Source organism: Ciona robusta, chromosome 5, assembly GCF_009617815.1.
Source record: "Ciona robusta chromosome 5, ASM961781v2".
In the NCBI taxonomy this organism is placed as follows: domain Eukaryota; kingdom Metazoa; phylum Chordata; class Ascidiacea; order Phlebobranchia; family Cionidae; genus Ciona; species Ciona robusta.
This window is the reverse complement of record NC_143239.1, coordinates 3,564,637-3,588,525: the sequence shown is the minus strand read 5'-3', so window position 1 is coordinate 3,588,525 and position 23,889 is coordinate 3,564,637. Positions and strand designations below refer to the sequence as shown.

General features: G+C 32.3%; 4 protein-coding genes across 6 annotated transcripts; 2 read left to right on the top strand and 2 right to left on the bottom strand.

Annotated features, from left to right (window-relative positions):
• Window positions 1-757: 757 nt before the first annotated feature.
• LOC149735680 (ribosomal RNA processing protein 36 homolog) lies at window positions 758-2,480 on the top strand. Its single transcript, XM_089879152.1, has one exon. The coding sequence runs from the start codon at window positions 885-887 to the stop codon at window positions 1,752-1,754; it is 870 nt and encodes a 289-aa protein (XP_089735278.1). The 5' UTR covers window positions 758-884; the 3' UTR covers window positions 1,755-2,480.
• LOC149735679 (centrosomal protein of 41 kDa-like) lies at window positions 2,124-12,760 on the bottom strand. Of its 2 annotated transcripts, XM_089879150.1 has the most exons (11): window positions 12,562-12,760; window positions 10,473-10,536; window positions 10,185-10,229; window positions 8,528-8,589; window positions 6,750-6,807; window positions 6,343-6,493; window positions 5,126-5,283; window positions 4,410-4,477; window positions 4,021-4,135; window positions 3,094-3,300; window positions 2,124-2,701 (listed from the first exon to the last, which is right to left on the bottom strand). In XM_089879150.1, the coding sequence occupies exons 1-11, from the start codon at window positions 12,601-12,603 to the stop codon at window positions 2,595-2,597; spliced, it is 1,077 nt and encodes a 358-aa protein (XP_089735276.1). In that variant the 5' UTR covers window positions 12,604-12,760; the 3' UTR covers window positions 2,124-2,594. The 2 variants fall into 2 exon arrangements, with proteins under 2 accessions (XP_089735276.1, XP_089735277.1); XM_089879151.1 differs by lacking the exons at window positions 10,185-10,229; window positions 10,473-10,536; window positions 12,562-12,760 and adding an exon at window positions 9,074-9,618.
• Window positions 12,761-12,988: 228 nt separating this feature from the next.
• On the top strand, window positions 12,989-14,080 carry LOC149735678 (ATP synthase F(0) complex subunit k, mitochondrial-like). Of its 2 annotated transcripts, none has more exons than XM_089879169.1 (3): window positions 12,989-13,482; window positions 13,680-13,765; window positions 13,898-14,080. In XM_089879169.1, exons 2-3 carry the CDS (start codon window positions 13,682-13,684, stop codon window positions 13,982-13,984), a joined length of 171 nt encoding a protein of 56 aa, XP_089735295.1. In that variant the 5' UTR covers window positions 12,989-13,482; window positions 13,680-13,681; the 3' UTR covers window positions 13,985-14,080. The 2 variants fall into 2 exon arrangements, with proteins under 2 accessions (XP_089735295.1, XP_089735294.1); XM_089879168.1 differs by having other exon boundaries at window positions 13,412-13,540.
• A 338-nt stretch (window positions 14,081-14,418) lies between these two features.
• LOC149735677 (leukotriene A-4 hydrolase-like) lies at window positions 14,419-23,429 on the bottom strand. Its single transcript, XM_089879134.1, has 17 exons — window positions 22,095-23,429; window positions 21,491-21,621; window positions 20,076-20,196; window positions 19,674-19,742; window positions 19,176-19,286; window positions 18,855-18,980; window positions 18,373-18,513; window positions 18,070-18,093; window positions 17,945-18,015; window positions 17,693-17,778; window positions 17,486-17,511; window positions 17,124-17,268; window positions 16,593-16,696; window positions 16,124-16,249; window positions 15,733-15,828; window positions 15,284-15,471; window positions 14,419-14,883 (listed from the first exon to the last, which is right to left on the bottom strand). The coding sequence occupies exons 1-17, from the start codon at window positions 22,245-22,247 to the stop codon at window positions 14,769-14,771; spliced, it is 1,833 nt and encodes a 610-aa protein (XP_089735260.1). The 5' UTR covers window positions 22,248-23,429; the 3' UTR covers window positions 14,419-14,768.
• Window positions 23,430-23,889: the final 460 nt, after the last annotated feature.

The following is a 23,889-nucleotide window of genomic DNA, read 5'->3' as shown; positions in this document are numbered from 1 at the left end:
TGCGATCCAGTCGGGCGCCTACTTTTACCCAATTGTCCCATGTGTATTGTGTATATGCACTAAAGCATTTTTTGCCTAAGATTTATGATTTTTACTGATTTTCTGTCTAAGATAACAATTATGTTAAGTCTAAACAACGTTTGTGAGTCTTGTATTAACTTTTTTGTAATCGGCTAATAGTCCGAGTAGTCATTGTACTATAGTTGATTACTTATTATAACACATGGAGCTATACAGAGAAGACGGAAAAATTTTTCCGCTAGGAGGCGATGACAAATTCGTTTCTCTATTTTATGGGGAGCAGTTAGTTTCACGGTTTATACACATAAGATATAAACCCCTAACACTAACCCCTAACCCCTAAACCCTAACCCCTAACCCTTAACACTAACCCTTAACACTAACCCCTAACCCCAAACTCGTCAAACAAAAAAAACTTGAAAAAAAATATAAAAAAGTATTCCACTGTGCGGGACTCGAACCTGGTAAAAATGAAACAAAGAGAGTTTACGACCGCACGCAAACCGCTACACCACAGACTGGACGACAGTAAATACAACGAAAGAGCGTATATAGCCGACCTAATGTGGGAAATATGTTCTTACTAGTGTTTTATGTATTTAGAAAGGTATTTTTATTATTTAATTAATTTGTTTTACACTTATTAACACTTTGTAGTGCTGTTTTGTTCGTTTTTTCGTATTTTTTAATTTAAATAATTACCGCCTCTAGCGGAAAAATTTTTCCGTCTTCTTTGTATAGTCCCATGTTATTATAACGACTGTCGTTACCGACGTTTGCGACGTTATACCGCCACGAAAGAATAAATAAGTTTATATATATTCTTTCTCTTCAGCAGCAAAGTGACGTTTTTTTAGGTAAACATGTCAGAATCTGACGATCAGTTAGAATCAGATAACGAATTACACACCAGAAACATAAATCTAGATAATGATGATAATGAAATGAGTGATGAAGAAAGCGATAAGGACACAACAGACACGGACAGCGAATCTAGTGATCCATCTGAGAATGAAGAACCTGTTAATGAAACAACAGACGATTCTCCCCAAATTTGGCAGAATTTAGCCAAACATAAAAATGCTTCTCTTCAAGACATGGTCAAAATTTGTGATCAAATTGGAGCTAAAAAAGTCAAGAACGAAATGTTGTCAAAATCTTTTAAAGGTGATGCTAATAAGCAACAAACTTTTAAACGAGAAAACAAAAATCGGCCGCAAGAAATCTCTTCCAAAATCAAAGTCCCGAAAATGAGACAAGTGGTCGTTGTTCCAAAATCAGCAACAGCCACAAGAGATCCTCGGTTTGATGATTTGTGTGGAAGTGAATATAATGAAGAATTATTTAATAATCGCTATCAGTTTTTGGACAATATTAAACAAAGGGAAAAGTTAAATTTAAAAAAACAAGTGAAAAAGACGAAAAGAGGTACGAAAGATCAACAACAACTGAAGTATTTGTTGTCTCGCATGGAGCAACAAGAAATAGCTAAGAAACAAAGAATGGAAAAGAGAGAAGAGGAGAGAAAATGGAAAAAAGAGGAAATGAAAAAAGTTAAACAAGGCATTAAAAGGCCTTATTACCTAAAGAACTCTACAAAAAATAAAATGGTAGCAGAGTTAAGAAACAAAGACGGTGCCGCATCAAATAAAAGCGAAATTAGGAAAGAAAAGAGACAAAAATCTAGAGAAAGTAAAGTTATGCCATATACACGAAGAGTAATTGGAAATTAGAAAGTTAATTTTCTCTTTTTCATTGTTCATTTACTACTGACTAAAGTAAAGTATGTTTGTTGTGGTAATGGGCCGACTCACTTAAATTTTCCTCTATTTCGTTGTTTCTTTCTACTGACGAATTAGTAAAGTATGTCTGTTGTGGTAATGGGCCGACTCACTTAAATTTTCTCTTTTTCATTGTTTCTTTCTACTGACTAATTAGTAAAGTATGTCTGTGTGTTTGTTGTAGTGCAACCTATTTAGCTGTAACAAGTTCTTTTTTTTATTGTAAAGTTTTACATAAGAAAATCTCACCTTATTAGTTGAAAGGTTTTGCTTTTGATTATATTTGCTGTGATATAAACGGATCCCAAAAAACTCATAATCTTTTCATTAACAATCTCTTGTATTTAAAGTGACGCTGTACAAACTACATTGAAATTTTTATGCTCACAGAACAACAAAATAGCATATAAATATAAACTTTCTATCTTTACACAAGTGAGAAAAGACATCACAAAAATCGACAAAAAAACTGCGAAAAAAACAAACATTCTTGGAATTTTTTTTGTACAACAAATAAAAAAAAAAGAGTGTTGAACTCCAGTTAGAGGCACTGTTGGGGCATGTACGTAAAAACACAGTCAGAAATTTTAAATTAAACAATTTTCAAACAAGTACATTAAACTGTAAATTAGTACTAACCATTTTAAAATACCAAAAAAATGCCGCAAAATCACTAGCGTTTTGTCACATACAGAATAAACCTCTTCCATACATAAATATTGAAGTTAAACTTTATCCGAAATTTTAAATCAGAAAACTGAGCGAGTAAAGCAACAAATGCCACGATAAAAATCATCTCCAAGCTCGACGGTTGCTAACAGAGGATGCATTGGTCATGGTACTTGCTTTGCTTGACACATTGCTACGACGAGATGTGTTGGTCAAACGGCTTAAACGACCTGTAATAATAAAACATGAATAAATGAATGTAACTTACTTTATCCCACGTGGTCGGAAAAGGGCTGTAAACACGGGTGTTTTGTTTTAAACACCTCGTGCCAGCTTACGATTTACTTAAAAGTATGTTACTTTGTGGGTGATTATTTTGGGGGGATTTTGATTTAATTTGGACAAAATGCAAGTTTTGAAAGTCACTAAGTCAGTTCAGTTACAAACGAACCATTTTGCAAAAAAATAATATCCAATCGAATTAGCATAGACAAGTTATTAAACAAAACTTATATAAATGCTACTACGCTGATGAAACTTGAACACCAACTTCTTTTTCACCCAAGTATTAATTATGAATGTACTAGAAATATTTACTATGATACCCCCCCAAAAAACTTACTTCCAGTGTCTTGAGGTACAAGACTCTCTTCCAGGTAGTGGTTGATTCTGTCAAGGTCATCAGCGGAAAAACGACATTTTTTAGGGTTAGCCGGGGGCCCGTTGTATACCTGATTGCCCCCTGATCTTCTGCCAGGTACTCTGCAACTGAGAGGGTAAGTCCCTGTTACGATACCTTCTGGAATCTTCTGAGCGAGAATTTTTAAACCTGGAAAAAATAAATGTAGTGTTAGGATCAGGTGCTATGAAGTACGTTACAGACAAGAAGTCGAACGAATTGTATTTACCAGCGCCGTGGCAAATTGGTTGGTGCCCTTAAAAAAATAATCACCCACATAGTCACATACATGGTAACTTAAAAGCTGGCATGAGGTGTATGAAACAGAACACTTATGTTATAATGACTATCGTTTTCCAGCCATGCGAGAATAAAGTAAGTGACATTCATTCATTATTATGTGAGATATATAATTCACCTAAAATGGCATTAACAGTCTAATATACAATTAGAAAGGCAGTGTTATTTTCTTTTTTAAATGAAAAAGGTTAGTGACCTATAAGAGGCCTTTTCCAACTGTTCATGAAATACTGGTGTGTTGTGGAACAAAGAAAAATTGGTATATGCGGTGCAAAAATATTTAAACATATGATGCGCATCAAACAGGTGCAGCGAAATGTGTTCTCTAAGCGTTGAAGAACAATTACCTATTATGTATACCAAATAGATATGTATGACAGTAATGGTTCCAGCTTATACACATAAGTGGCATAAAGATGCTAGTACTTCATTTCTCAAACACAAAAATTAGATTTTAAAGTTTTACACATACAGTTTCACAATTGTATTTTTACCAACTTCTAAATAAACCAAATACAGTCAAATTTTCAATTTTTTTTAATACTATTCCATCATTAATCACATATTTACCTCCAGAAAGTAGAAACATATTATCAAAACCACGTTCCACCATCGTACTTGCTGCTACCGTTCCAATCCTTTCATCTTCATCATAGATTATGATAATTCGGCCGGGACAATTTTTCTTTTTAATTGATTTGTTAAGGAAAATTAAACTGTTATTGTTTTAAACATACTATATATAATTTTGTTTTTTAAAAAAACAACTTTTAATAATAAAAATGTAATATATATATATATATATCTATACATTGTTTGTTTTAAGAAAAAAAAAGAATTTTTTATTAGGAGTAGGTAACATGTTTGACTTGAAACTGTCATAACTTAGATAGGTAGATATTTTTTATGTATATGTAGATACATATATAAAAAAAATAAATTGCAGATTTTAAGGATACAAATTCAAGAATTTCTCGAGTGAAGTTGTTCATTGTCCGTGACAGCATTGCAATTGGGTAACTTTTTGCTGGAATAAATGACGAGAAAATATAAAACATTCATTGGTATATTAGCTATGCATTAAGAAAGTGATAATAAAGTAATTTCAGACACCAAGTGAGCTTAATACCGCTACCTTGTCGTTACCGTGTGTAAATTGTGAATTGAATCGTTTTACAACAACCAAAGTGAATTGTTTTTTATATTGTCTGCCATATAGAAAAAAATATATTCGGAAATCAAAAGTAATAAAAGTTATTTAATTACAAAGATACATAGGTGAGAACTTGTAAACGGGCACGAGGTGTATAAGACGCGTTACTAAATTACTCTTCAGTTGACCCACCATATGATGAAAAGTAAGCGAGATTCAACACCAATTAAATGTAAATATATTTTTAACTGAAAGAACAAAAAACAACAGTTGTGTTTTAACAACTGTTGTTTTGTCGCTATATCGTTTCTTGTAGTTTAAAATATTTCTAAATCTTTGCTACTGTAATCGAAGAGACAAATAAAGTTATTATTATTGAATGAACACAAATTTCACCCCACCTCCCACAATTGGCACGCTGCGAACTTATCGTGATGAGAAAAAAGCGACATTCATTCATTACTAACATATACTCATTACTAAATAAAATTATTTTTAAAGCAAAAAAAAATTGACCCCCACCTCCCACAATATGGCATGCAGCATATTCATCTTGGTCACGAACATCAAGTAAAAGGTATGGACAATCAGGGTGTGGTGTCTCCAATGCAGCAGCAAGTTCATTGTCACTGTGTTTATTGTTGTCCACCATGTCTACTTCCCCAACACCTCGGATCACACTGTAGGAGAATTTTTGAGAAAATTTTTACATTTTTTTCGGGATTTTTTTACATTTTTGGGGGGATTGATTTTTACATTTTTTGTTGAGGTAGTGGGCCAACTTTGACTTTAATCTTGAAGTCTTTTAGTGTGCCTTGCTGTAATACCTCACACATCCCCCATATAGAATTAAAATGTTTTTTTAGACATAGATTTAATAATGCAATGATACCAATAAGGAAAAAAAAATTCAAGCGTTTTATTTTTTACCAAAAATTGTAGTTTTTACCAAAAATTGTAGTTATGCCGGTTTTTATTATCAAACTTCCTAATTTAATAGTTTATTAGTGTGAAATTTTAAATTCACACTGTTGCGAAGTTGAGTGCACCAATATTGGTGTAAATAGACAGACTTATTAAACCACAACAAGAGAGTTATCAATGTCAACCTATGCTATATTGGGACATTAAATTTTGCATATTTTATTAGGAGTTCAAGTATGAAGTATATTACATACTACACTCCAGTGTTAAGAAGAAGGCCATAGTTACATAAGGCTGTCAAACAATGATTATATGTTTGTGATGTAACACTGGTTATTATGAGGTTATACACTTGAATTGACAGTAAAGAAAAATTTTAGAACATGTATTATATGGTTCTGTGGACAAAATCACAGAATACAAAATAGTTTAGTTTATCAACTGAACAACATATCGAAATACCTTTTATTTCATGTAGTGACAATTGTTACATGTGTGAATCAGGTGGAAGAATACACCTGGCATACTAATCGAAGTTTAGACTCTTGTACATTTGTTTTGTCTTAATTATTACAAGCTTGATACATTTCTTAGAATTTTCAGCGTTAATCAAATAACAAGTATTTTACAAAATACCCAATCTGAACAGTCTGTGTTCACATAGTAACAGGCTTTCCAAAAGCACCCTCGTTTTCTTAAAGTTAGGTGCCTATGTTTGTACAGGTTTGAAGATCTTTTTAATATTTTAAAAATTTGTAGAAAATTACATCTGTAACAAAAAAGTAAGAAAAAAAGAGAATATTTTTGGGAATCACCTTTGTAGAGAAGATCGAGGGGAGTTGACTTTATCATCATCATCATCATGGAAACCATTAAGTCCGGAGTTATTACTGCTTGACGATCGTCGTCGATCTGTGTTGTCACCTCCGTTAAGCGTGACCGATGATACGCCTGAACGAGCAGATGCTGTGAATAAAAATATAAAAACATTACATTTCTTTATATTATAAAAAATATGAAATATATATATATATATATATATATATACGTTGAGGTAAATTGGTGTTTAATTTAAATTTTAAGTTCGTTTGAAATAAACTAAAACAAAATAATATCAAAACTAACTGTATATAATCCCCCGAATTTTACTCAAAAACAAATAAAAGAATAAAAAACATTTAATTAAAATATTAGACATAATAATACATGTAAAAAAACTAACCTAGATCCGATATTGAAGAGTCTTCTTCTTGCATTGATACATTAGCAACTTGTAGGACCTAGTATAATAAAATGAATAATTGATTATCACAAATGAGTAACTTTATTAAATAGGAAAAAATATATAATATGCAGACCAATATTCGATAATATTTTATTAAAGGAATATTTTTTTAATTTGCAAATATTTTTGATGGGTAAAATAATTTTATGCTTAGAATTTGGTCAACAAAGGTTTAAGATTAGAAAATGTTATTTCTGTTAAATAGCTATAGTAGGATTAGGGAAGATGGGACACCTTTAGCATATATTATCGTGTGTTTTTTGTTTACTAATGTTTTTTGTTTACTACCAAATGTGACAAGAAAATAGAATGAAAAGGTGTCCCATCTTCCCCCACCCTACTATATATAACATGAGCATCATGAAAGTGTATATTGTAACCATATCTTAAACAGAAAAATATTTTTATACTGAAAATTAAAATGTAACATCATACACATTTTCACTGTGCATTAATTATACATAGATTGCTACAATTATAAGCAACATCCTATTCAAATGTTTAACTAACTTAACATTTTTTCGATAACGGTATGTCAATTATGGGTTAGTGGACAATAGTAAGTGGGCAGTGGTGGTTTATTCTGTCTACCAGCTGCGCAAGTACTTTAAACTTTGAGAGGTTCGTAAGTGGTACAGGATGAATTACAACGACTGTCGTTTCTAAGCTTGTGAAGGACACAGACCTGCTGTCCGTGTTTACACATAAGATAATACGTTTGAACACAGCTTATGTAGAGTATGGAATGGATCACGGCACTGTTAAGTGGCAATGAATAATAATGGCACGCAATGCTTATATACCAATGTCATTCATGTTATTTTTATTTCCAGTATAATAGCACAAGATTTTTTTGCCATTATTTTGTACTGAACTAGTGAATTTTATTCACCCTAAATTATGGCAAATACTTGAGTAGAGTTATTAAAAAACTGTATATACCTTATTTTATTTCAAGTAGTTACTAGCACAAGATGCTGTTTTCAATTTTTGTTTTTTTTTGCCGTTTTTTTTTCATATTGAACAAGTAAATTTTAATCACCATAAATTATTGCAAATACTCGAAAGTTGAGTTATTAAAAAAACTGTGTGTATTAGTAAATGTGAATAAAACCCACTGACCCACCTCATTAAATACACATAGCTAATATTTATTAAGATTATGTCAAGTGAACAAAGAGCATAGTACAAGGGTGGGACGAGATGGTTACGCTATGTACATAAATCGTTTGGCGACATTAAACCTTCGAAAGTAAAGTTAATCTGAAAGTAGTTGGTTTCGATTTCATAAAAGGGCTTTAAACAATGCGTGGGCCAGGCAAACCAAAACAGATTTGCCTTTGTTTAAAATTTTCAATTGTTGTGATGAAGGGTTGGGATTGTGAAGAATTATATCATGCGTGATGTACCTTATGTGTGTTGTAAGGAGATTAGTTTAGTTAGGTAAATAATGTAGCTGTAAAAACATGAGTGCAGTGTGCAGAATAAGTTACGGGCTTTTAAATGCTCTAACAAACCATCTTTATGTGTGATGTATATATATGATATGCTCCATGTCCAAAATCTACTAGACTTCTACTGTAACAATATGGCGGATATATATGTATCATATTCTATAAGTCCAAACTGTTATACCTGGTACCTGCACTTTTACTGTAATTATAGTTGTGTTTAATGAAAAAAGCAATAATTATGACATCATAGTAGAAACTTACAAGTTGAGCAAGAGTCGTCGCTTTCATTCTTCGGAAGATTTCATTATTTTTCATCCTCAGACCTGAGGAATGGAAGTTTTATATAACCATGTGGTCTCATCTGTATCATATATAGATCAAAATGTGTACACAATTTTACAAATAGTAGGGTGGGGGGAGATGGGACATCTTCTCAATCTGTTTTCCTGACCCATTTGGTAGTAAACAAGGAACATTCTAAGTAATTTAAAAAACATATTCTCACAACTTCCATAGATCGTGTTAATTGTTTAAACACGATCAGGATATTTAGATTTTATGCGAAAAAGATGTCTCATCTTCCCCCACCCTACTATATGTATATTACTTATTTAACATGGTATATTTGATAGACAAATGTACCCGTGAATGTCAAATATACAGATTTTTATCGCACGCTTAAATATATTTTACCTACCCCAATTCACACAAAACGAAATTGACGAAATGTTTACATGTGTATTGAGGTATGAAATCAAAATGAAATCAAATCTAGCGATAAATCAATAATGTTTGAACAATGATTACCAGATGCTAGTTTCGGCCAATTTACCCGAAGCACTTCGGAGGCAGGTGGGGCTTTAACCGACATGTGTTATTTAATTGATTTAAACAAAAAAAATGAACCAAAAACTTAGAAATTCCAGTTGTAAAATGAGATTGACATGTGTTAAATTTATTTATTTAAACAAAAAAAAGAACCAAAAATACGACAAAATTGTAAGATAAAATTGACATGTGTTAATTTTACTGGTTTAAACAAAAAAGTGAACCAAAAAACTGACAAAATCCACTTGTAAGACTTTTTGCTTAAGCATAAACAGAACGCTTGTATAATATATCCGCTGAAGTGGCTTTCAAACATCTTGAGGTAGTATTATACTCTACATCAAGTCATATTTAAGCTGCTACTGAGTTGAAGCTTACTGCCAAGTTGTCTCACTCAAATAGATACCAAACGCCTCTTGTTTTTGTCACATGGAACGACAACTTGACTTTTCTAAGGGTTAAGAGCCACTACAACGAGAATGTACATAAGGTTCTACAGGGTTTCACTCTTTAATAGGCAGAAAATTAGGTACAAAAAAGTGTTTTTATTCTTCATGTATAAAAGCTGTTTTATGTAAAAACTATGTCCCAATTGGCTTTAGCTTATAATTAGTTTTGTAACATACTAGATTTGAAACCTCAGCTCTGTGGTTTATAAGTACAACGTCTACTTAAAGAGCCAGGCTTATCTGTGATCGAAAATGTCCTTTTTCCAGCTCTCTATGTACATGAACACAATGGGTTACTTAACACGATAGTTTTTACACTCTATTCACAACACGTCTGTACTCTATCAACAAACTTGCTTTCAAAACACCCACATTCATGACAAAAACAGAAACCGTCAGAAATGAATCAGAATTGTCTAACGCCCCCTAATCTCAATTGAAATAAAATCCATGTTATGTTAATGGATTGGCCATTCCACTGACTATACCACACTAACAAAAAAGAGATGGTATTTGAAACATAAAAATTGCATTGGCATCTTACAGTTATATAAACATGAATAGTTATGTCTTACAAAATAGTATTAAATTCAGTTGGTTTAGGTGTTTTTTTCTTGTAGAAAAATAATAATTATTCTTACTTTGCATTTCTTCTATTCCTTTCATATATCTTGTCATGCTGGAACCTGCAATATTTATGAAATCATATGAATTGAAACAGTTAGTCATGCAAACTACATCGCTATTATTAATAATGCATAAAAGGTAGTCTACACCAGTAAACTAGTATAATACATAGAAAAAGAACAAATCAAAATTTAATATGTTATTAATACATTTCATCAAAAAACAATTAAGATTTCTAAATGTATTTCCTTTATGTGGATTTACATACTTTTTTTATTGAATATTAAAGCAACAAGACTCACCTGTGTCAACTCTAGGCTTTACGTCCGTATACTTCCCACTTGAAGGTATTTTACGCTGCAAAATCTGTAAAAGTAAAATTTGACATTGTGTAAAAAACTGAACCATTTTTAATGTACGCACGCAATCACGCTAACTTTGCCGCTAATTATTCAAGCGTCATTACAATGATTATAAAATATAAATTCCTTGGATTTTCTTGCCAATTAAAAAAATGTTTTGTTTTCCTAAAACACCTAAACCCGAAGTATGTTTTTTGAACTGATATGTGGGAATTATATACTTTAATCTTGATTATAGACCTGCTATTGTGCTTATGGGCAGATGAAATATTGATTATTTCTGGAACACCAGTGTGGTAGCCTGTACCACCACTGACATTTTTATTTTTTCTAATGGTATTTTTGCATTGAAGATTATACACAGTATTGAAATACAGTATTGAAGTGGGATAAAATTAAAACATAATTAACAGGGCAAAGACAAAGAATATTTTTGGACAAAAGATGTCAAATATAAAGCATACTAGGTGCTAGTGAAGAGTCTCCCCCCTTATTTTATAAACACTAACCCCTAACCCTATATCCACTAACTACTAACCCCTATAACCACTAACCCCCTAACGGACAACACTAAAAGGAGGGATGGAGGGACGGGGGGACGGAGGGAAACTGAGTACTAAAAGGAGGGAAGGGAGGGACGGAGGGAAGGAGGGAAAATACCGTTACTAAAAGGAGGGAAGGAAGCAAAATGGAGGGACGGAGGGAAACAATAACTCCTTTGCTTAAACCTATGGGCGGAGGGAAACTATTTTTTACCCAAAATAAGTGGAGGGACGGTAGGGAAATGGTGGAGGGACAGAGGAAAATGGTGGAGGGACGGAGGGAAACTGGTGGAGGGATGGAGGGAAACTATTTTTCACTCAAAATAAGTGGAGGGACGGTAGGGAAACTGGTGGAGGGATGGAGGGAAACTATTTTTCACTCAAAATAAGTGGAGGGACGGTAGGGAAACTGGTGGAGGGACGGAGGGAAACTATTTTTCGTCCAAAAAAAGTGGAGTGACTTTCCCTACCGTCCCTCCACTTTTTTGGGCGAAAAATAGTTTACCTCCGTCCTTCTACCAGTTTCCCTACGGTCACTCCACTTTTTTTGGACGAAAAATAGTTTCCCTCTGTCCCTACACAAGTTTCCCTACCATCCCTCCACCATTTCCCTACTGTCCCTCCACTTATTTTAGGTAAAAATTAGTTTCCCTCCGTCCCTCTACCAGTTTCCCTCTGTTCCTCCACTTATTTTGGGTAAAAATTAGTTTCCATCCGTCCCTCCACCAGTTTCCCTCTGTTCCTCCACTTATTTTGGGTAAAAATTAGTTTCCCTCCGTCCCTCCACCAGTTTCCCTACCGTCCCTCCACTTATTTTTGGTAAAAATTAGTTTCCCTCCGTCCCTCCACCAGTTTCCCTACCGTCCCTCCACTTATTTTTGGTAAAAATTAGTTTCCCTCCGTCCCTCTACCAGTTTCCCTCTGTCCCTACGCCCATAGGGTTTAAGCAAAGGAATTTTTGTTTCCCTTCGTCCCTCCATTTTGCTTCCTTCCCTCCTTTTAGTAACTGTATTTTCCCTCCTTCCCTCCGTCCCCCCCTTCCCTCCTTTTAGTACTCAGTTTCCCTCTGTCCCTCCGTCCCTCTATCCCTTCTTTTAGTGTTGTCCCCCCCTAACCATCAACACCTAACCCCCTAACCTAGGGGTTAGTGGTTACTGGTTAGCAATAAGGTAGGGGGGGATTCTTTACTAGCACCGCATACTATACTATATTGTAGTTCTAACGCAAGTGCCGCCTGCATAGATGATAAAAATAGCATTTTATACATAGATTTGATGATATTTAAATAATGCATAAATATATACACGAACATATTTTTTTTAAATTAATAGATGTTTTAACTAACAAACCATAAGATTGTAAATTAAACTTTTATTATTACATTTTATTGTAACAAAAATGCTATTGAGTAGGCCTAGTTACATTTAAAATGTATTATTTTAATACTTTTTACGTTGCAAGATTTGAAAAATATATAAAACAAACACCTTTGAATCGCCAATACCGGAATGTCCATGACGACGTGACATTTTGTTTTCTTGTTATACGAATTACAAAAGTGAAAAGTCTGTTTTCGTAGATTGAGATTCCACTATCAGGGCCACTTACAGACGATATTTAAATTCTAACTTAAAAAAGATACAGAAACTAACAAACTACCGTCTGCAGTAAAAGGAAAATTGACATGTAGTTTAAATGAAACATAAAAAATGCAACGAACTGCCTATCGTAGTCGACAAGACACCTCTTCATACATACGCTCTGTCATGAAATTTGAAAGTACAGTTGTTGAATGTTCGCACCATTTTCATGTTGTTTCGCTGGTAGCGCTAAAGAGGCAGCCAGGCAACAGCTTTTTTCGTTGGCACAACAATGCATGCGGTGAGCTTTCTTTCGAGTATTTGCACAATGCAAGTAAACCAATAGCTGTTTTTACAATGGTGACTAAACTTTAATAAAACTGTGGTACTAATTATCAATTAACGTACCAGCTTCGCTGTTTCAGTATACACATAAGGAAAACACAGACTCTTGCTAAACGTACACTCATAGTGTACTGCAAACCACACTGAACTTACAATTTTTGAAAATATGGAAATGCTTTTATCAATTTTTGCATCACAAATAGGAAGAATTTGATACTTTAGAGTTAGGCCAAATTAATTATTGCGCATCACTGCCAATGTAATGTTGTGTTTTTCATAAATATTTCAGCTTAAACAAATCAGAATTTTATTAGCTGATCACTAAAAAAGTAGTTATTTTATATAATTAATTTTAACATTTTTACAATTTTGCATTATTTTAATAACTGCCGATTTCTCATTTTCTATCCACGCTGTCAACTAAAATTTGGAAACACTGATGAACGTAAATTTGACAGAATCATCACCGGCGTTTTACTCAAGGTGACAATTTACGTTTACATTTTGAAACAGTAGTTTAATTTAAATCGTCAATAAAAAGGTGTGTATGAGTTTTTAGTCACCAAATTTGGATTAAAATACAGTACTTTATATATTACTTGGTTAAACATTAAGATTTTAACTCTTTTTATTATAGTTTCTTCTTAAATGTGCAGTAACTTATTGAACATTATTTTCAGAAATGGGTGGCGACGTTGAAGCTCCGTTTGAACTTAAAGGGTGGAGAGCTTATTTTAACTCCTACACTATTAAAGGAAGAATAAATGTAAGTTATTTTTTTGTTTTCATAAGTTCTAAAAATTTCGGGAAAATGTAGACAATAATTAACTTTAAAGTTCCAAGTTCAAACCATCCTTTATTAAAACCTAATAATTTGTTAATTTATATATTTTTGCAGTGTGTTGTCGCATCAGTGGCTACCCCTTTCGTCTTCTATGGACTTTTTAAAATGACAAGAGGAAAGAAACAAATTGCAGAGAAATAGACTCACCTCAAATTAAAATTTCGTTGTTTTGGATTTTGACAAATGTTACGCAATTATAAACTGATTTGCTGAATACATTTTTCGGTAACTATTTAATACCCTTGAATTATTTAATAAACAGTCAGTCAGCAGCACATTGTTACAAATTTCTCAATAATGATGCTATCCTATTACACACATACATCATAGGCAAGCTTTGAAGAAACTACAGTACTGCTTCATAAATCTGTACATACCACAATCACTGTTACACACAGGTACATAATAAAACCGGTTACACTATCTCACTTACCCAAACAATGATAAAGTTTCCAACTGTTAATTTAATCCTAATTACACACATAGCCAGGTTTTAAACCAACTACAGTACTGCTTCATACATCTGTACTTATCAGACTTATTAAACCTGTTACACTATCCCACTTATGCAATGATAAGATGTTTCCAACTGTTAGTTTAATTTCAATTACACAGGCAGGCTTTGAACCAACTACAGTACTGCTTCAGAAGTCAATGTATACACACTTACTATAAATAAAACCTGTTATCACAATCATTATACATAAAACCTGTTATACACTTAACCAAACCATGAAATGTTTAACTGTTAGTTTAATTTGGTCCTAGGTCCTAATTAACACGATTAAAAACTAACGTCATTAAAGCTGAAATGCAAGCTATTATAATAGGTTCAATTTCACAGCAATAAAGATTAGATCATATTTAAAGCTCTTAATTATAGACAGTATAGTTTAAATCATTACACAAATAATTGTAATTAATTTTAAATCTTAAGATCTTTTTCAATCAACCCAGCGGTAGTAGAATGCATGGCTGGTTTATTCCGTTTAAAACAGTCTATAGCCTGATCCCGGCTTTCATCCCACGCCCCAAGATCTCTGTAATAATTAGTTGGTTAGGCCTTATCTACTAGAAATTACCCCATGATCAATAATCAAAAAAAGAAATTTTAAAACTGATAAAAACACATAACATAATCATACATTCCTTCAATTACAGTAATGAAGACCAGAACACGATTTCAGCCATTTAAATATTTTAAGTTTTCAACTATATCAGAATGGCATTCTGGTAGTTTCAGACACTTAACTCAGATTACGATAGATTTTATTGCCCTGTTATCTTAATTACAGTGAAATGCAGTCTTTATTATGCTATTATTAATTAGAACAAAAGACAGAAAACAAATACAGACACGCAATTCAGATTGTAATACATTTTACCTCCCAGTCAACTTATTCCAGTCCTAATACTGCTAATATCAATTAAAACAAATACCTATACAAAGGCCTTGTGAATTTCATTCTGCCTTGTGCCGCAACCATTTCCAACGCTGGCTTTATCACACATTTAGCACATGCACGAATTCCTAATCTCAACCAGCGGAATTTTATCTCAGAATTACCACTGCTGCTGAAATGATACAACTTCTCCATTGCATCTATGTGTTGTGGGGTTAATGGGTCCTACAAAAACAAGGCATATTTATGCATAACAATTATAAAATAGCCAGTTTAATTTTAAATTAAAAAAAAATTAAGATTGTTAATGTGCGGCTGTTGTTATCACGCACAATGTAATACTTTGAATTACTTTACTGGTGAAAACATATATTTTATTAAACCAACTTTCGCCTGTCAGTAAGATATTTAGATTGCTTTGCTATATGATATATTAACTATAGTTGCTTTAAAATCTAAAGTTAAGTTTAGTGTTTGTTGTTTTACCTTGAGTACAAGTTCACCAAGAAATGCCATTTTTTGCCTTGAAGTAAAATTATCCAAATCATTTGATTTGAAAGATGAAAAATCTGACGTAGAAGCCTGTATTGTAACATCATTAGAACAAATAAAATAGTACACACACTTTTCCAGACAACACACTTTTGGAAAATTAACAAATTTAGAAATCAAGTAGTATTATAATACAAAGAACGACACTAAATCAAACATATACTCTAATCATTGGGGGAAATAAACAGAAAACTTAAGTTATCATTTTTAAAGTGGACATAATTCAAAATTTTACCAAATCCATTACTCACTGTCTGAGTCCATTTATAGAATTATCGTTACAATATAACAAACAGAAATAACAAATGTCATGACCGACACTCACCTTAGCCCATCTACAAGCAAGTGCAGAGCATTCCTTTACCAATGTTTGGTCATAATCAGGAATATTCTTTGGCATTCCTGGAGAATTAAACCAGTCATTCCAATCTACTGAATCAAGCACTGCCCTCTAGGAAAAGATGATGTTAGCCTCACTTCAATACAATCAATGAATGCAGTACGGTTTAGTGTTTAAGTTTTATTTTCGATTAATAATAAAATGTTTACCAAAAATTTTACCCCATTTTTGCCACTTTTCTCAATTCATTAAGTTTTATTTGAATGTTTCACCCATTTTGCAATTTTTCCTAATTTATCAAACTTTTATTAAAAATTAAACTGTTTTTGAAAACAGGGAAAACACAAACAGGGAAAACACATTTTAGGAAAAACACATTCACCAAAAAATCCTACAAAAAAAGAAAATATCAAACACTGATTTGAAAATTCTCTAATTCAATTTGTCACTATACCTTGTCATTGAAGAATTCATAAAGATGTTCTTTCCACTGGGACGTGCTCACTGATTTAAACTTAAACTTGTTTATGTAACTCAGCAGAAATGGTTCAAACACACCTGGATATTTGTATTTTAAATCAGTTTGGATATATAATACAAATAATGAGTAATAAACGACTTCAGGTTTAAGCACATGTTGAATGGCCCAAGTCTTATATATTACTATACCCAATAAAATCTATGTTTTTGGTTTAATACAAAACAAACACAAATAAAAACTAATTAAACTAACTTCTGAATGGGTCAGGCCATATATCATGGCACACCATCATTGAGGGCCAGTTGGCCTATTAACCCTTTTCAAACAGTACTGTGGAAAAAATAGACATACTTAACAAACATCGGCCTTTAAATATGTTAGACCAGGAGAAATAAGCCAACAGCAGACAAATTTTAAGTTTTCTCCCTTAACATAAAACACCAATGACCCATGGAGAATCGAATGTGTTTGAAAAATTTTACTTAAAAATATGAATCTTCTTACTTGGCCCTCCAAGCAAGTTCTCCAGATAGAAGAGGAGGGTGTGTCCTTTCTCATATGGAACAGAGGAGAAAGAATCATCCGGATCAACATCGTCAAGCTTGATCACAAGTTTTGTGTATGGACTCGTTTCACCAAAAGTTTCAACCTGAAACAAAAAGACAAAAGATCTTTTTCAGACTTAAAACACTGTATATGCATAAAGTATGAAAAAAATTTACTTGGCGATTTACATAAAACAAAAATTCAAGAAAAGTTTCTCAACTTTAACAAACCACCCTTTGATAGAAAAAAAAACAGTGTTTGCTCAATTCACATACAAGAGAATAGCTAACAGCATAAGTAAGTGTTTAAATTTTACTTACTGAGTATCTTAGTGAAGAAAGACCATCTGAAAACAAAGAGTATTGTTACATTTTCAATAGAAGTTCAATTTTTTGTTGGTTGGTAGCGGAAATATAAAGCGTCAAATACTAATTATCCAAGTAAGAAAACAATGTTAGTGAAGAGCAGAAATCAATTAAGATCATAAATTTTATATTAACTGATAAAGTACTTAAACTCGTACTTACTAAAGGCATCAAAATGACGAGTTTTTTCCCCATTTAATCGTGACATTATCTTTCGCTCCAAAAACACAGTGTGACCTTCATTTAACCTGGGATAAAAACCATACAGCTTTGTTGAAGGCAAGTTTCTATAAAACTATTTGTTTTCTTAAATGTTTTGACACAAATGCAAAACTAAGTTTATTGGAATAAAAAAAATCCAATACCGGATTTTCAAAATGTGCAACTATTCGATTTTTTTTAATTGTTTCTTACCAAAAGTCTTCCCATGTGTGATTAGTGACCAGGTTGCCGGTCCAACTGTGTGCAATCTCATGTGCAATAACCTGTTTATTTAATTAAGATTATTTCATGGAATTAAAATAACAATAAAGACTTACGTTTGCCAATGATCTGTCTCCAGCCTGGAAAATTAAACAAGATTTTAAATTTTTTTAAAAAAAAGGAATCTAAAAATTTATATTTTATCATTATGTTTGTTTAGTTGATACACTGTATTTTTTTTTTTAATTTATAGCATATATATGCAAAAAAGAGAAGCTTGATAAAGTAAATGTAGAAAAAAGATGAACTCAAATTTAGTTTTTTTTTCGTTTAATTGAAAAAAATGGTTATTTTTTGTAAAAACTTTTTCATAAAGTATCTGCTTTACATTTAAACGTGAAATTTTGTTTTCCATTTACCAAAAGTGTTGGCGTGACAAACGTGAGACATGGATTCTCCATCCCCCCATATGGGAACGAGGGTGGGAGAACAAGTAGATCATATTGACCCCAAACATAAGGACCTCCCAATTCTTCTCCGGCTGCCAACATTTTCTCTGTCTGAAACATAATACAAAAATGGAGTTAAAAAAAAACAGAATTTTTATTTTTTATTTATTTATTTTTTTTTTTGAAAAAATTTTTTTTGTTACTTTTAGTAAAAAAGGTGGGAATAGTATACATAAGCAAAAAGACGAAAAGTAACGGGTAAGCGTTAGTTGTTAAAACTTACTAAAAAACGAAAACAAAACTTATTTCATGATAGGTGTGACTGTTATACCCTAAAAACAGTAATAAACCAAATAATTAAACAACCTTAAAGTTCTAAGTAAAAGAAAAGTGCATTAAGCAACAAAATATATATTTTAAACAAGCAAATAATAGACAATAACCCCATCTACCTCAGCAAACTCATGTGCAGCTTTATCAACAAATTCTTTTTCGGACCAAACCTTCGATCGAGGCCCAATGTCTCGACTTTCAAGCAAACCAACCACAATTGCAATGAGATAAGATGGGGTCGGCACCTGTGGATCGTATTGAGAATTAATCTATTCTATGTGGGTGAGGTCCACGGCGTGGCATGCCATGGGTCCTAGGATTTAGATGGCCCATTACCCCAGTATTAAAAATTAAAATACTTATGTGTATTCTGGTGTAAATCAGCAGTAGGCGAACGGAACATACAAACTAGTTCTACTTTTTTAATAAATATAACTCACCTTCTGTGTAAACTTGTACGTCTTTACCTTTTCACCGTTCTCATTTTTGCTAGATTTATCCCAACACTGGAGGGCACTCATGAGCGCAACAAGAGGATCCTGCACTGTCACCTGACATAGAAACAATAAATAATTAATAAAACAATATTTCCAAACTAAAATATTATGCCTACCTAATAAAACATTCCACCATAAAACATGCTGATTGCCAGGTAATTATGAAGATTATGAATGAATGTAACCTACTTTATCCTCTTGTAGGCGGAAAATAACAGTCGTTATAACACAGGTGTTCATAGCTCTTACACCTCATGCCTACCTATGAGTTACCAAGTATGTTACTTTGTAGGTAAACATTTTTTTCGGATTTTTTTCACTTTTGTCGTTAAGTGTCTTGCCCAAGGACACATACGCCCACAATAGTAACAGGACAAGCTTTGAACCCATAACTTCTGGTTTTGAGGCAGGCGCGCTAACCACTTTGCCACGCCGCCAAACCTTGGAGGAATAAGTTGCTTTCACTGACGGACTGTCTTGACAAGGTAACAATGATCTTGCATGAATAGCCTGTTACAAAAAAAGTTTTATTGTAAAAGGTAACTGTCACTATAAAATATTTAGGTTCTGTTCAATAAGAGTAAAGACACCATTTTAGACGAAATATCGATCTAACAGAATATATATCATTGGACTTGATTTTAGTCAGTTATGTATTGTGCATCGCCTAAACCTGATGGAATTTTGGTCCAAGAATCGTCCAACTTCATGAGCACTAAATCGGGGCTAAATTCAGAGTATTTATTACTAATCGGTTATTTTAATTGTGTGAATGTAAAAATAAATAAACTGGATTACACCTTATAGAAACATTGTTAATAACACCGTTACACCAATAAGTACCTGGCACTGGCTAAACACGTACGGATGCATTTTTCCGGCAGTTTGCTCCTTTGTTAGCCACTGGAGTGCGCTAGCGTTACTTGAGGTTTCATATTCGATATGCAGCGTGAGTTCTGCACCCCTGGTGTTAAAATATATTGTAAGGTTTGGGGGGAGATGGGGTAGATTTTTATATTATTTTCTTCTCCCACTTGGTGGTAAACAAAGAATATTCAAAGAATTATAAAACTGTAATCCAACGACTTCCATACCCCATTGTTAATGTTTAAAACACGATCAGGATATTTGGATATTATGAGGCAAAGGTGCCCCATCTTTTCCCACAGTACTATGCTTAATAAATGAGATTTGGATAGGGTTACAAAACAAAATTCATACAGACGCAATAGCAGAAAAATAAAAAAAAGGTGACATATTCTAATCAAGCGTTTTAAAGGTTATATATGGTTTTGTGCGTTGGTAGTTGGTACTTTCTTGTACATTGTGGTTTAACAGTTTAAATGATAAAATCTTTCAGAACTGGTTAAACAATCAATGTATCATTAAATTTACTGAGCTGATCACCAAGCTTCCACATTAGTAAAGTTTAAATATTAACTCTTTGGCAAAACACCAATGCAAACACAAGTTATTGAATTAGCAAAACTATTTTGCAAGTTAAGATAAATCCAAAACCTTTTGTTTAATGTTACTAATAACACTCGTAAACCACATTTTTAATACTTGTTTTTTACAATATATTTATGTTTGCTTTTTTCATCATTATGAAATATTGTTAAGGCATTATGAAAGTAAAAAATGCAAGAGTTTAACAAAATGTGACGAAAACCTCTTCTCAATTTGAAATGTCTAAAAAAAGTCGGGAAATTTTAAAACATCAAAACACTTTATTGAATACCCTCTACCATTACAAAGCACTTGATAAAGCAATTCAAGTCCTATTTCAATACACTTGAAATTAAAAAAATTAGTTTGTTAGTTGTAACACAAGTTACTCTTGGAACAGGATTTTGTATTTGATCACAATATTTAAGGTCCCAAAAATATTTAACAAATAAAACTTTAAATTATGAATATTAATAATTAAACATCACTATAAAATATTCTACAAACAGGCAAAACATAACCTTTTTAAGAAACTAGTCTTCTGACAAAAATAAAAAGACAGCAACAGTACACCTACCATTCATTCAAGTGTGAAGTAAATTAAGATATAAAATACAACATTATTTTCAGATTAGAAAGGATACTGGGCAAAGTAAATAATCAACCTCAAAAATAAAATTATTTTAAACAAAAATCCTTTCCCAAAAATTTGTAAAAAATCATTTCGCCAAAAAAAACTTTTAAATAAAAAAGTTACATGTGAGAAAAGAATCCCACAATAAAATATCCATAGAACATTATAGGCTTACTTGTTCACTGGAGCAGGTAATGTAACTGTTAATGCCGATCCAAATGCCTTATGTTTGTCACCAAAAGAATATTTCAGTTCAGTTTGGCCATTGCTGATTTTCTTTATATGCAAGTCTTTCGAATCCAATGTCTAAAGTTCAATGGTCATTTAATAATATTTTCAGTAAGTTTATGTTATTTATTTTTTTTTTTTTAATGTTACTTTATGTTAAATAGCGAAATAATACTATATGTGTGTGAACAGAATATACGTTTTACATGTAGGTCTCAATTTATTTATTAAAACAACTTAACTAGGACAATTTGCACAACTAAAGCATGATGTTAAAACACAAATTGTAGGTTATTGCTATTTAATATTGTATAAAAATTATTGAATGTTGCAAGTCGATTGGCTCCTACCCAGTGTGTGGTTAATGGTTACATGCTATATGATTAGGAATTCTTTAAATAAAATCCTAAGGAAGCTACCAAAATGAAAGAACATCTGCGATTATGGAATAGCTTTAACTCGGAAAAAAACACTGAAAATTCCACATTTATTATCTAAATTAATTTTAGAACAAAAAAGTACATTTTAGGTATAATCATCAAAATACTTACTATGCTTGAAATGTCGTCTTGTAGAACGTTAAAAAGTAATTCAACGGATCCAGACAAAAGCGTTCTCTCAAAATCAACGGTCCAGTCAATGTTAATATGCTGTATCTTGGCAGCAGTCGGATCACAGTATGATGTTGGGTCGTATTTTCCCATTTTAAAGCTGTTTTGTCGACTTAAAACCTTATACGTTTAATTACAAAACTACGTGAAATGCAAAATTGAAAATGATAGTTTTCTGCTCGGGAATGCCCCACTTTGAATACAGTATAAACTATTTTTACCATTTTCGGGGAGTGTGTTAAATGTTGGGTGTATTATTTTAAACTGAAATATTCATTAGTACATTACTATATGAATTAATCTATATTCTTCAGTTTTTTATTAGTTTACCAAGAACTTCTCAAATACAACATATTTTCACCCAATAGTTCAATAGTTTACAAGCCATACCTAATTAGTTCTTCACAGCTTTAACAATAAAACTGAATGAGAAATTGTCGAAAAGCATCCATACTTTATGTTTATCATACCATAATAAATACACAACAACATGAATTACATATAACAGTATCTGCTGTATGCAACATACTTTATTTGAATGTTCAGCTAAAAGCAAAACTCTTTACTACCATTCTACAGATCATTATAACAAGTAATAACATTAAACTTAGAACATATACATATACAAAACAACAAGAAAAAGTCAGGACAGAACTGCAATTTCTCCATTAGTGTTAACCTAAAAATATTTACAGCAAATTTGGTATTTTATTATACATTATCTATATACATTTCACCTTTTTATTTTAACATAAAAAAATAACGAAATAAAATCTATATATATATAAGACAATGGCCATCTAAATGGTTTAGTATAACGAACATGTCACCCAACTTAATACCAACATTACATATAATAATAACTTAACAACAGGGCGTAGACTAGCAACACATTTAGTGTATGTTTATGTTGATCTCCACTCTCATTATTGGTAGGTTAAAGAGAAAGAAAGCAGAAGATAAAATCACTGGAATCTTCATTCGTCCAACATATGCAAGGTTGAGAAGGAAAAATAATGTTTTATGCAACATTGTTCAAGAATGTGGTTGTGATGATTCAGTACAATGTTCAGTATTGTGTTGTAGATTTAAATGAGAGATTACAGCATCACTTTCCTACTGAAATCCGTCTTTTGTCGGTGATACTCTGATTTAGGGATTAGGAATTGGCCAAAGAATACCACTGTTTTTAGGGAATAATCAGGTTTTTCTATTTATAATTACAAGCTTATCAGCAGATTGAAGTTTATAATGCGTTAGGTCTGTGAAGAAACTTCTACGTCATTTTGTGTATAAATATGATAATCAATGACAATGAGATTGGCTCAACTACATTAGTATTTGAACAAAACCACAGCCTACTAGAGATATCTCTAGTACGTCGTGAACAAAAAAATCTGAAGACTACTGTTTTTTATATTAATAATATTGGGATAATATTATACTCATATTGTTAAACAACACTAATTTAGTATTTGCATCTGAGTTTGCTGAGTTATGTATATTGTATATATACCTAATACCTTTAAGCTGACTTAATCTGTATTAATATTGGCACTAGTGAAGAAGTCTCAGTTCGTGACAGATTAGGCAAGTGTTAGTGGTTTGTAGGCTGAGACTGAGTTAGTAGTTATTATGTTAGGAATTAGTGCCTTAGCGGTTTGCTGATAACGTAGAGTGGAGATTATTACTTTACCTTAATCTGTATTTAGTCAGCTACAAAACTTTGTGTCTA